This window comes from Heterocephalus glaber, unplaced genomic scaffold (assembly GCF_053883595.1).
Source record: "Heterocephalus glaber isolate CG9 unplaced genomic scaffold, H.glaber_assembly_v1.0 deba00001610, whole genome shotgun sequence".
Taxonomy (NCBI): Eukaryota; Metazoa; Chordata; class Mammalia; order Rodentia; family Bathyergidae; genus Heterocephalus; species Heterocephalus glaber.
This window is the reverse complement of record NW_028258381.1, coordinates 15500836-15512861: the sequence shown is the minus strand read 5'-3', so window position 1 is coordinate 15512861 and position 12026 is coordinate 15500836. Positions and strand designations below refer to the sequence as shown.

General features: G+C 53.9%; 1 protein-coding gene across 1 annotated transcript; it reads right to left on the bottom strand.

Annotated features, from left to right (window-relative positions):
- Window positions 1–9206: 9206 nt before the first annotated feature.
- On the bottom strand, window positions 9207–11222 carry Myl7 (myosin light chain 7). The gene is made up of 7 exons (XM_004839924.4): window positions 11086–11222; window positions 10783–10893; window positions 10600–10675; window positions 10322–10426; window positions 9872–9950; window positions 9681–9729; window positions 9207–9350 (listed from the first exon to the last, which is right to left on the bottom strand). The coding sequence occupies exons 1-7, from the start codon at window positions 11086–11088 to the stop codon at window positions 9249–9251; spliced, it is 525 nt and encodes a 174-aa protein (XP_004839981.1). The 5' UTR covers window positions 11089–11222; the 3' UTR covers window positions 9207–9248.
- Between the last annotated feature and the right edge of the window lie 804 nt (window positions 11223–12026).

Here is a 12026-nt window from a genome sequence, read left to right as displayed (position 1 = left end):
GCAGTGTCCGGAGGTGACCACATGGCGAGTGTGCTGACCTCACGAACATTAGTCCATGGATGAGTTCATAACCTAATGGGCCATTGAGAGGTGCAAGACACTGCAGGAGGGGGCGAGAAGGAAGGAGGTCACTGGGGACAGACCTTGGAAGGGTCCAGCATGTCCCTGCCCCTTGCTCTGTCCCCATGCAGCGAGCACTTTGCTCTGCTGCTTGCTCCTGCCTCACTGTAGGGAAAACAACAAAAGAGCCAGCTGGCCATAGATAGCAACTCTGAAACCACAAACCAAAATACGTCTCTCCTCCCTTCAGTTGTTTGTGTCAGGCATTTTATCCCAGCAGTGAGAAAGTAACACACCACTCCATCCTCACGATGAGAAAAAAGCTGAATGAACTAAAAATCAGCAGCCTTTCTTAGGTCTGTTAAAGAATTGAGATCTCAGGGCAAACAGCTGTCCCCACCCAAGGGACAGGAAACCACAGTGCACAGAGCAGAAGCCCACAGTGGGAGCTGCTACTAGGGCAGGAGAATTGAACTGCAATTGAAAATTGCTGAAGGCTCAGCACAAACGATCTAGAGAGTCCAAAACTCCAAGGAATCCCTGTCTTAGGAGGACCCCACACTTCCCTGAGTTTTAACCCCAGAGCCGCACCAGGTTGATACAGTGAAAAAGAAATCCTCCATATTTCCAGCGCTGGGACATGCTTTAAGGTGGCCATTTTGAAAGGTACCAGAGCATCCTGTTTTTAAAAAACTTTTGGCAACTTTTATTTTTTCTTAGTCTGTGTGTGCACTACGTAATGATCACATTATTTGTGGGGAGTTGGGTACACGGACATCACACATCTTGATTCTTTCTTCATCCCCCCCACCTCATCCTACCTCCCTCCATCTCTTGGTCCCCTTCCTATTGGCAAAAGATCTGTCTCCCTGTTTGCTATTATCTGTCTTTTCTTTTAGCCTTTACGTTTTTTATACTTTGAATTTCCCATCTAAAAGAAATCATTTGATATTTGTGCTTGCATGTCTGATTTATTTCACTTAAAATTATGGTCTCAAGATTCCTACAGATGACTCAAGTTTATCCTTCTTTATGTCAGAGTAGTACTTCATTGTGTGTAAATACCACAGTTTCTTTATCCACTCATCTGTTGATGGACATACAGCCTGCTTCCAAGATTTAGCTGTTGTGAGTTGTGTGCTATAAACATGGGTAACAAGCCCAGCCTGGTGGTGCACACCTGTAAGCCCAGTACTCTGTCAAGACCTTGTCTAAAACAAACAACAAACAAAACTACCACAAGGAAAACTTAACAGAGCCTCACTGGCTTAGGGAAAGAGATTTGTCCAACTCCAGCTACCTGTAGCCTTTGTTTCTCACCTGTAGGTGAGGGGTGGAGAAAAACAGGCAAGAAGTCTAAAGCAGAATCGTAAGACTATGGTGCACTGGAATCCACCACTTTCCAGGGCTGCTTGCCAGACCCCTGCACCCGAGCTTCGCTGTGTGCTTAGTTCTTGGGTTGCTCTCAGTCTCTCAGGCTTCTCTTTCTTCAGGGGCAGCTGTGATGGATTCCTGACACCCACACTCCCGTGTAGCAGGCAGGGGTGGGTGTTTCTGTTGAGAAGCCCGGGACACTGAGGGTGCTCGGGCTGTGGAATCCGGGGATGGGGAGAGGCAGAGGAAGCCCAGGGTCCTGGGGTTGGGAAGGGCTGAGGTGCTGCAGAGGCGGGAGGGGAGATAAGGTTCTATTTTGGGGCTGTGTGGCTGCAGTGGCTCGTCCGATGCTGAGGCCCAGTAGCAGAGGGAAGGTGGAGGCTGCCCCAGACTCCTGGGGTGGTAGAGACGGGTGTGTATCCGGAAGGGAAGGGGCTGCCTGGACAAAGTGTGGACCCCAGGGGTGTGGATGGTGGGAGAGTGGCCAGCGAGAGGTCCCTGCTGTGGGACCCTGTGCACATATGTGCATCACACGCACAAGCCCCCCCAGGTACACACACATGTGCCCTCCACATGTCCTCCCCCATGCTGGCCTTGGTCTGCAGGGAATGTCCCTCAGCCCTGGCCTTTGCTGCCCAGAGACAAACCTCAGGGATAATCTGCTGAAGGGGACAACATGGGGACTCAGCTCCCGCTCCCTGCTCTCTGTCTCTCTTGGTACTGGGGTTTGCACTGAACTACCTCCCCACCCCTTTTTAAAATTGTGCATTTTGAGACAGGGTCTTGCTAAGTCACTAAGTTTCCCAGGCTGGACTTGAATTCAAAATCCCCCTGCCTCAGTCTCCCAGAGTGCTAGGATTACAGGCATGTACCACCACACCCAACATGATTCACTCTACTTTTTATAGGGTTATTTAGAATTTCAGTTGTTAGATGTGCCAGGACAGAGGTGACAAACATATTCAGGGCCCCTCAGAGTTCACAGGAAGCCACGGTGAACTGAGTGTGCTCCAAGAGGGACACTGACAGATGTGAGTCATGGGTGAGATGGAGGTGATGACTCTGTACTGGGGCCTGAAACCCACACAAGCCAAGGATAAAAATCCTCTGCCGGGCTGACCTGCAGTCAGGTCCTGGGCCTTCTCTGAGGGCCATGATACACTTCTGTGTCTCTGGTTTTAGCCAAGAACCTGCTCAGTCAGTTCAGCAGACACCTTTTCCTGAGGATCAGGCTCCCCTTCCCTCTCCTCCCCTCATGGTGTCTTGCCCTCTGCAAGAATTCTGGAAGGCCAGTGTTCCCAAAATCCCCCTCTCCACCCTGCTCCTTGGCTGTAAATCCCACTTGCCCTCTCTGTATTCAGAGTGGAGCCCAATCGCCCTCCCCACTGCAGAATCCCATTGCTGTGGCCCCACGCTCACCCAATGGTGCTGAATGAAGTCAGCCTTGTGCTTCAGTAAGCATCCCTGAGTCTGTTTTCTGTAAGAGGAGCAGGGGAGGGAAGGCCTCAGGGAGGATGCCCATCTGTGGCCGTGGTAGCAGAGCTGGGGCGAGGCCTGTGTCCTCCTCTAAGAGTGTGGTCTTGATAACCAGCCAGTGAACTCTGGGGCCTAGGGTGCCCGTGCACAGTCAGCAGTCAGGCCCTGTTTCTTGTAATCAAAAGTCACAGTGAAGAAAAGAACCTCAATTAAAAAAAATTTTTTTTTTGAGTCGGCCTCACTATGTAGTTTAAACTGGTCTTGAACTCACTATGTGGCCCAGGTGATTCTCCTGCCTCAGCCACCTGAGTGCTGGGACTAAATCTTTCTTAGGGTTTGTCAGTGCTACTGTTCACCTTCATTAGAACGTTGGCTAGATTGATGAACTTACTTCATAGCTGCAGGACGAGGCGTGCGGAATCTCACTGGCTCAAAACAACAGTGGTTCCTTATTTCTTAGGACTGTGCCTGACCAGTCAGCCCCTGCCTCTCCTTTCCTGAGCTTGGCCATAGCCATTGGCTGGGTCGTCAGGTCCATCGGCGCCTCCCACCCACATCGCAGCCTCCGGGGAGGGCTGAGGGCCAGGCCTTGTGGTCTTTATCCTGCCTGTGGGTTCCGAGACAGGGAGGGCAGAGCTGCAACAGCCACGGGCCAGGCAGGGGTTCAGGGAGAATCAGCCCAGGCCTGATGGGAGCAGCTGTACTCTGAGTGATACACTGGATCCTGTCGGTGGTCACTCAGGCTTAGGGTTAGGGTTCCAGGGCTGAGCCACCTGTCTGGGGTGCTACCCCCGCATCTGTTGCTCTCAGGTGCTGCATGGCCCCAGTCTGTGGATGTGCTTATAGTTCTGAACTAAAATCAGCTTGCTCTAGGTTGATCTCAAAAGAGGAGGCTAGGAGCCAGATGTGGAGGCACAAACCTGCATTCCCAGCAGTCTGGGAGTGCTGAGGCAGGATTGCAGATTCAAGACCAGCCTGGGCAACTTAACAAGACCTTATCTCAAAATAAAAAGTTAAAAAAGGGCTGGGGCTTGGAATGTAGCTAGGTGGTAGAGCCCCTGTGTGCAATTCTCTAATACTGAAAAAGAAAAAAAAAAAAGAAGGGTTGGGTAGATGCTGATAAAATGTTATAGTCAGGGTTTGTAAGGGAATAGATTTAATACAGGACACAATTTATAGGATTATTTTATAATATTCACCCAAAAGTCAAATGCAGAAGAGTGCAGGAGATCTGTCCTTGGGCTGGACATCTGAAGGGTCCAGCAGAGGTCTGGAGCCCACGGTACTGTCCCCTGTGAGTCCACATCAGAAGCCTGAGGAGTCCTCGATGCAGGACTGCAGGTCTGTGCCGAAAGCCCAGGGGCTGGTGCTGAAGATTGTGTGTGTGTGTGTGTGTGTGTGTGCACGCGTGCGCGCACACGGGCAAGCCAGAGATGACACCCAGGTGAAGGCACAGACTCACAGCCAAAGCTCAGCAGTCTCTGCTCTTCCCAGGGTAGGAGGCTGGCGGGGGGCGAGACGTTGTTTGGAGTCTCCGGCAGCCCCCACAGGGGCCCTTGCAAGGAAAATCAGCAGCGTGCACTCTCCCCCACCCATTCTCCTTGTATGTCATTTTGACGACACTCCTCAGGTGGTCTTGCATGCCCAGAACCACGGCATGACCATTAATCCGCATAAGAGATGTCGCCACTAAAAGCCCTGGACATTCACAGACCCGGAAACCTCCAGGTGCAAGGACTGTTCTTCCTCACAGAGATGGGAGCCCCACCTGGATCTCCTGCCCCCTGCCTGGTGGTCTGCTCTGGGCTCATTCTGTAGAAAGATCAACGCGGGTTCAAACCCAGCTCTGCCGCTTCTGAGTTGTGCATGATGTTGGCGGAGCTGCTTAACCCCACGGTGCCTCAGTTTCTCTGGAAGTGGGGATAACAGTCACTCTGGTGGGATTAGCTTCTACAGTAGACAAAGAGCAGCTGCTTTCACCAGAGGGCGCTTGCTCTCTTCTTGTGGGATAGGGTGAGGTGGTTAGGGTGGGGGTCGAAGGAGTCTATTCCTGGGCTAGGCACAGCCTCAGACCCAGGGGGCATAGGGGATGCGCAGAACCCCACACGGGCAAGTGCCAGGTGTCAGGGCAGAAGGGGCTCTGAACGCTCCCTGCTCCAAGCGCAGCCCGGGGGGAGCTCACTGGGCACACAGTCGAGGAGGGGGGAGGCCTGCTCCTTTACCTTTGGCCACGGCCTGGCCCGCCAAGCCAGGCCTCCACCTGTGGGAGGGTCTGGACGAGGGCAGGTGGGTGAGTGGGCTGTGGGGGTGCAGGGAGCATCAGCCCTGGCACTGTGAGGCTTTCACAGCCCAGCCTCACCAGAGAAGCACGCGGGGTCGCATATTCCTCATGCCAGGGCAGGAGCTAAGCCTGTTTTGAAGCTTATCCATGGCATGGCATGAGCTCGCTAAACAAAGAATGTGCGAGGGTGGGGTGGAGGGCAGGGCAGGGGTTAAAGGGTTCGGGATAAGATTAGAAGCTGCAGCACCACAGGGGCTAGACCTGGCTGTCCTGAGCCCCTGGGGAGCTGAGGAGCAGCTGGGCCGTCACACTGACCCCGGGAGAGACCACCCCCGCCTGCGAGGCTCTTGGGAGGATGAAACATCAGGCCATGTTGGCGAGACAAAAAACTGAATCTCCTGCCAACCCGGGAACTCTTCCCACAGAAGTAGACAGGAAAGAAAACAGTTTAATTATTGAATAAGCATTGAACAGAGTGCAGCACTCATTCCAGGCAGCACTGCCAAGAGACTGCAAGGACAGACCTGGCCCCAGATGTAGGAAACGTCCCAGGAAGCCACAGGGAGAGGTTCTGCAACACCTTCCGCCTCCCCAGGGAGGTGGCATCTGGCTTTGTTAGTTGTCTTTATCCAAAGGAGAAAATAGCCAGGGATTTAGCTCAGTGGTTCCGCTGCCTGCCTCGCAAGCGCAAGGACCAGAGTTCAATCCCTGGTACCAAAAAAAAATCTAGCGAAGGAGAAAATAAATGCTTATCTTTAAGACTGAAAGTGAGTTTTCAACTGCAGCCAGGCGCCTGCTGAAGGCAGACTTGCATCTCCCCGGAAACCGCCAGATAAGGCTGCTGTCTCCCATGGGGTTGACATTTCCAGGAAACAGGGCACCCAGGCCCCATGGAAAAACATTCCTGGGCTGGAAGACTGGCAAGAGGCTTGTCTGGCTTCTCAACAGATCTACATGAAAAGAAATCGAGAAAGAACCTACAATTACAGAATTTCTAAAGGGAAGGCTCTAGAAAAGAGGGGGGAGTCTGTTTCCTTTGAGCCCAGGAGAATGAACTTATTCCTATTTATTTCTAATTAATTATGTGTATGACCAGACTGTTATCCTCACTTCCAAACAGGGAAACCCAGGCACCCCATGGTTAAGCAACCTGTCCAAAGTCATACATTGTTTGTTTTTGAGACAAGGGCTCCCTATGTTGCCCACACTGCTCTTAAACTGGACTCAAGATCCTCCGTTAGTAGCTAAGACTACAGGTGTGCAGCCCAACAAGTGGCTTCCTGTTCTTTTATTTGCAACTGACACATAACAGTTGTACATATTTATTGAGCACCATGTGATGTTTCCAAACATGTATATTTTATGTATGGTACTGGGGATTGAACCCAGGGCCTTTGCACTGAGCTACACCCCTAGCCCTTCTTTAGTTTTTATTTTGAAACAGGGTTGCAATAAGTCACTAAATGCCTTAGCTAGGCTCAAACCTGCAATCCTCCTGTGTCAGCCTCCCAAAGTGCTGGCATTACAGCATGTGCCACCATCCCTGGCCATGTATTCACTTTACAATGACCCAGTCAGGGTAAATACATCTATCTCCTCAAACATTTATCATTTCTTGTTGTGAAAACATTCAATGTCCCTTCTTCCAGCAGTTTTGAAACATATGGTGCACTGTGATCATCTCTGGTCACCCCACTGTGCCATGGCACCCACAACATATTTCTCCTGCTGAAGGGTGACTGGGTGCCCCTGTTCAATCCCTCCCCATCCTTCTTCCACCCTGCCCTCTTCAGTCTCAGGAACCACTGTTCTACTCGCAACTGCCATGAGACCAACTTTTAACTGTTGCTTGTTTTGGTTTGCCCTCTGGGGACTGCCCGCTGTGGACCCCACTGTAGTCTACTAGGGTGCTGGTTAGGACCAGAGCCAGCGGGGAGACACTAGACACTGTACCTGAGGACAAGAGGGTCAGGGCTGCTCCAGCCCCAGCAGGGCTTCTGGGGAAGGAGGGGGGAGACCTTGGCTGGGGAGAGTGTGTGTCTCAGAGCAGGGTGACAGCAGGATGAGAAGAGGTGAGTTTGCATGGAGCCTCTTGGTGCTGCTCCCTGTGGGACCCTCAGGAATAACTGGGGTGCAGGTGGTGAGTGGCAGGAGTGTACTCAAGGCCTGTTCCCAACCATCCTGCTCTCTGGCGTGGTTTGAGGCTGGGGAGCAAGCCATGTTAAGAGTAAAAAGAAATAAGTGAAATTAATTTTAGTCCTATTTTTTAACTTAAAATAGCCAAAATATTGTAATTTCAACAAGTAGCAAATGTTATTAGTAGATATTTTACATTCTTTTCTGTCCTAAATTTTCCAAATATGGTGTGGATTTTACACCACAACTCAGTTCACTGCAGCCACACTGCGTGTGCTTGGCAGCCAGGGGATAGTGGCTACAGGACTGAGCGCCGAGGGGGACCTCAGGAGGGGTCCGGTCCATGCCATGTACCGCACACACCTACACACAGCACCGCCATACGCACTATACCATACCACACACTTCACAAACTGTAGCGCACACACACCTACGCACAGCACCACACACACCACACATACCACACCACACATATATCACACACAACATACACCACACATCCACAAACACACAAAGCACCACATACCATACCACACGCATGTATCATATCACACCCTGCACATTCCACACACAACATAAACCACACAGCACACTACACACATACAACACACCACACATAACATGCCACATAAACATGTACAACCCACACCCCACACACCTTCATACCACACACACACTACACCACATACCACACTACACCCAAACGCATACCCAAACATACACACACACACACACACACACACACGCACGCATGCGCTGTGCCCTTACTTTACTCCAAACTAACAATACCAGCTGAGTTGGTGCAGAGAAGACTAACTGTAGCAGGTCACTATACCAGCAGTGTGAAAGGTAGTTTTTTTTTTTTAAATAAAAGTCATGGGTCAGTTAAAAAATAAAATGAACACCTGCCAAAGATTGTGTTTCTTGTTAATTCATCAGGGGGGATGTGTCGACGAATTGTGCTGGCAGCCACGACTGCAGAGTTGTGCAGTCGCTCAAAAACAATGACAGGAGACCCCGTCCGATTGATAACCAGACACCTGGGACCTCACACCTGCCCAGAGAGGCCTCCCCGACCTTATGAATATGTTTGTTATTTTTGTTGAATAAGCAGACATGTGACAGCCTCAGGACAGCTCCTGGATCCGCTCGCCCTGTCCCTCCCTGCATGCTCTGGATGGAAATCCAGGCAGAGCAAGGTCCTCAGTCACTTAGGACTCATAGAAACTGCCAGGAGTACTCCAGTCTCAAGTCTCCCCTTAGCAATTACATTGCCAAGTCCCACCTAGAAATCCACACAGAACAGCCAGAAAGGCCTCTCCTGTCTAGGACTCAGGAAGGGACTGGCAGCCCAACCTTTCTTGTTTGCCTCCTGTCACACCTCCAAAGCCACAAGGACTGCAGCTGGGCTGGAGGGGGGAGGGCACACAGATTGCGCTACTCAGGCCACTCTGGGCCAACTGTCACTGCCTCTGTCTGTCCCTCAGGTGCTGTGGGGGTCCCCTGTGGCTCCTGGGGTACCATGATGGGAGCTGCCTTCCCCTACAGCCCCTGGCTTCTGCAGATGAGGACACTCCCAATTCAGGGGACTGCCACTCCTGGGGCTGTGGGACCCTCTTATGTGGCACCTTGCATATCTAGTTCTTCTCTGGAGCAGCCGGGCCGTGTATACCTGGCCTTCCTTCCCCAGGAGCTTAGCTCTCTGGGCCTCAGTGTTCTCATCTGTAAGCTGGGCATGATTATGGCTTGTATTTGCTGGGCAGCATGATGTGAATCCAGGGGACTTCTTGTCTGCTGGTTGCCACTGCAGGGAGGCCTGCCCAGGGCCCCAGACCCCTTGTCTGTCCCCTCCCTCATCACAGAGAAGCCAACACTGCAGTTCTCATTGGGCAACAGCATTTATTGAGGTGGCCGCCTGGCCCTACTCCTCCTTCTCATCTCCGTGGGTGATGATGTAGCACAGGGACTTGTAGTCGATGTTGCCTGCCAGATCCACGGGTGTCAGGGCGAACAGCTGCTCCACCTGCAGAGGCCCCTCGGTGGAGGTACGGCCTGGCCACCACCCACCACTCTGCCTCGGGGCTGTGCTCTGGGCCTCAGCCTCTCCCACCCCAAACCCAGACCTGGGCTCCAGTGTTCTTCACTTGGCTGGCCTTGTGGACTGGGCAGTGGGCCCACGTGGGGCAGGAGTCAAAGGCCCAGGCTGGTGCAGAGATGCCCCTTCTCCTTAGGGACCCTCTTCCGACACAAGCCCTGGGTCCCACACAGCCTGCTCCCTCTGACTCCACGCCCATGGGACAGTGGAGGGCCCCGAGAGCCAGGGACAGGTGCTGATGGGGCCTGAAAGCCTCACCTCAGCAGGAGAGAACTTGTCTGCCTGGGTCAGGAGAAGCTGCTTGAACCTGGAAGTGGGGAGGGAGGGTGTCCACAGCCGAGGGCAAGGCTGGCCACCCCCAGAGAACACCCCACGCAGGTGGCCTCTCCGCCCGCCGTGTCCATGAAGTGGCCTTGGCATGGTGGGGTGGGGGTGGGCCTCATACTTACTCATCCTTGTTCACCACCCCCTGGCCACTGGGGTCAAACATGCGGAAGGCACTCAGGATGGCTTCCTCGGGGTCTGTCCCTGGGAGGCCGAGGCAGGCAAGTGAACACGCTTGCCCCAGCCCCCAGGCCTGCCCAGGAGGAGCAGGTGCGAGGGGAGCTGTCTGAGACCCAGCAGAAGGGCGGAGCTGGGAACAGCTGTCTTCCTGAGGAAGGTGAGGCTGGCTGGGAGACTGGGATCTGGCAGGGGACAGCACTGGGTGACCAGGGGTAGACACATGTTCTCTAGGTGGGCTGTGCCCTGCCAGGGTCCAGGTGGGGCCTGGTAGGGTGCAGGTGAGCTTCACGTGGGTTCATATGGGGTTCAGGTGGGGTTTGTGTGGGGTTGACGGGGGGTTGCCATGGAGTTCAGGCCTGCTGTCTGCCAAGGGGCCCAGGACCTGTCCGGCTCACCATTGAGCTTCTCCCCGAAGAGGGTGAGGAAGACGGTGAAGTTGATGGGGCCTTTCCCTTCCTGCAGCATGGCATCCAGCTCCTCCTCTGGGATGCTCACCTTCCCTGTGATGGGCACAAAGGAGCATGGGGGCCCTGGTGTCCCGGAGCAGGGCAGGGCCACCCTCCCCATCTTCCCACCCTGGTGGGCTTAGGCAGGAAGAGGAGGAGTGATGGGGGAAGGCAGGCCCTCCCCGCAGGTCCCTGGAGGGCAGGGTGGGCCGCCAAGGGGGGCTCACCAAGCTGGGAGTAGGTCTCCCTCAGGTCCGATTTGCAGATGATACCGTCCCGGTTCTGGTCAATGCAGCTGAAGGCCTGTGAGGAGAAGGCTTCAGGTGGGAGTTGGAGGACCAGGAACTAGGAACCCTGAACCACAGAGAAGAGGGTGCCCCGACAAGGTGGGGACCGTGGGGGCCGCTCACCTCTTTGAACTCCTGGATCTGGGCTTGCTCGAACATGGAGAAGACATTGGAAGACCCACGCTGGGCCTGCTTGGTGGCGGCCTTGCCCCGCATCCCGGCCTTCCTGCTGGCCTGCAATACCGACCGTGGCAGGTTCCTCCTGGAGCTCCCCAGTTTCCCCTGCCCACCCTAAACTCCTAGGACAGCCAAGGTGAGGGGCCTCTCTCCATCCCTGGGGATACCCACTGGGCCCAGTGCAGACACAGAAGTTCCTGGCTCTGTCCCTCCCAGCCCCAAGGCTATCGCCTGGACACCAACACTCACCATCCTCTTCGCAGTGGCCCAGCTGCACCCTCTTGTCACCAGGCCCCCTTTATGTCACAGCCTTATCACCTGGAGGTCCAAATAAGGAAAAGAGTGGAGGACAGGCCCAAACTTGGCAGCCCCTGCCTGGGCCAGGGCAGGACGAGGGCCCCATGCAGATTCCAGCCACATTCCTGGGGACCTTCGAGTCCGTGATATGTAACATCCCGAGCTCTGAGCACCTCTCGTGTCCAGGCTCCAAGTCTCCCAGAGCACGGGGCTCAGAGTGCTTGCCGGGGTCCCTGTCATCCCCATCTGACTGTCCTTCCTGCAGGTCTGCTCCAGACCCTAGCCAGGCCAGTCCTGACCCTCTGGGCTGAGGAGAGAGGTGAATTTTGGCCTGAGACTCCAGGATTCCTGAGGTCTTGTTAAAGACCAAGGGACAGAAGGCAGCAGGTTTGAGCTGGTGGTCAACCTGCAGAACCCATCTTTTTGTTTTGTTTTTTGTTTTTTGGTACCAGGGATTGAACTCGGGAACTTGTGCTTTCGAGGCAGGAGCCAGAACCACTGAGCTAAATCCCCGGCCAGAACCCATCTTTTGATGCTCTGGCTCCTGTTCCCGCCTCTGCCTGGTGATGGCCGGATGGGTTTGTGGCCTCCCCCTGGGCACTCAGCCCGGTCAACATCTGTACCTTGAGGGCCTGGCACACAGCAAGCCTACGTGACGCTGTTCTGCAGGAAGTTTTTGGGGTAGGGTGCTGAACTGTGGACGAGGGCCAGGGCGCCCTCTGCTGTTCCAGAGCAGGCAGGGTTAGGGCTAGCAGCTAGGGAAGCTGGGCTTGCCAGACGTCTCACCCCAGCTCTGCAAGGCCCAGCAGCAGGCTAGGCGGGAATGAGGCCCCCTTTTGTGTAAGTGTTTTTTATAAGACATCCTTTACTGTCTGAAAATGAAATTCATTTAT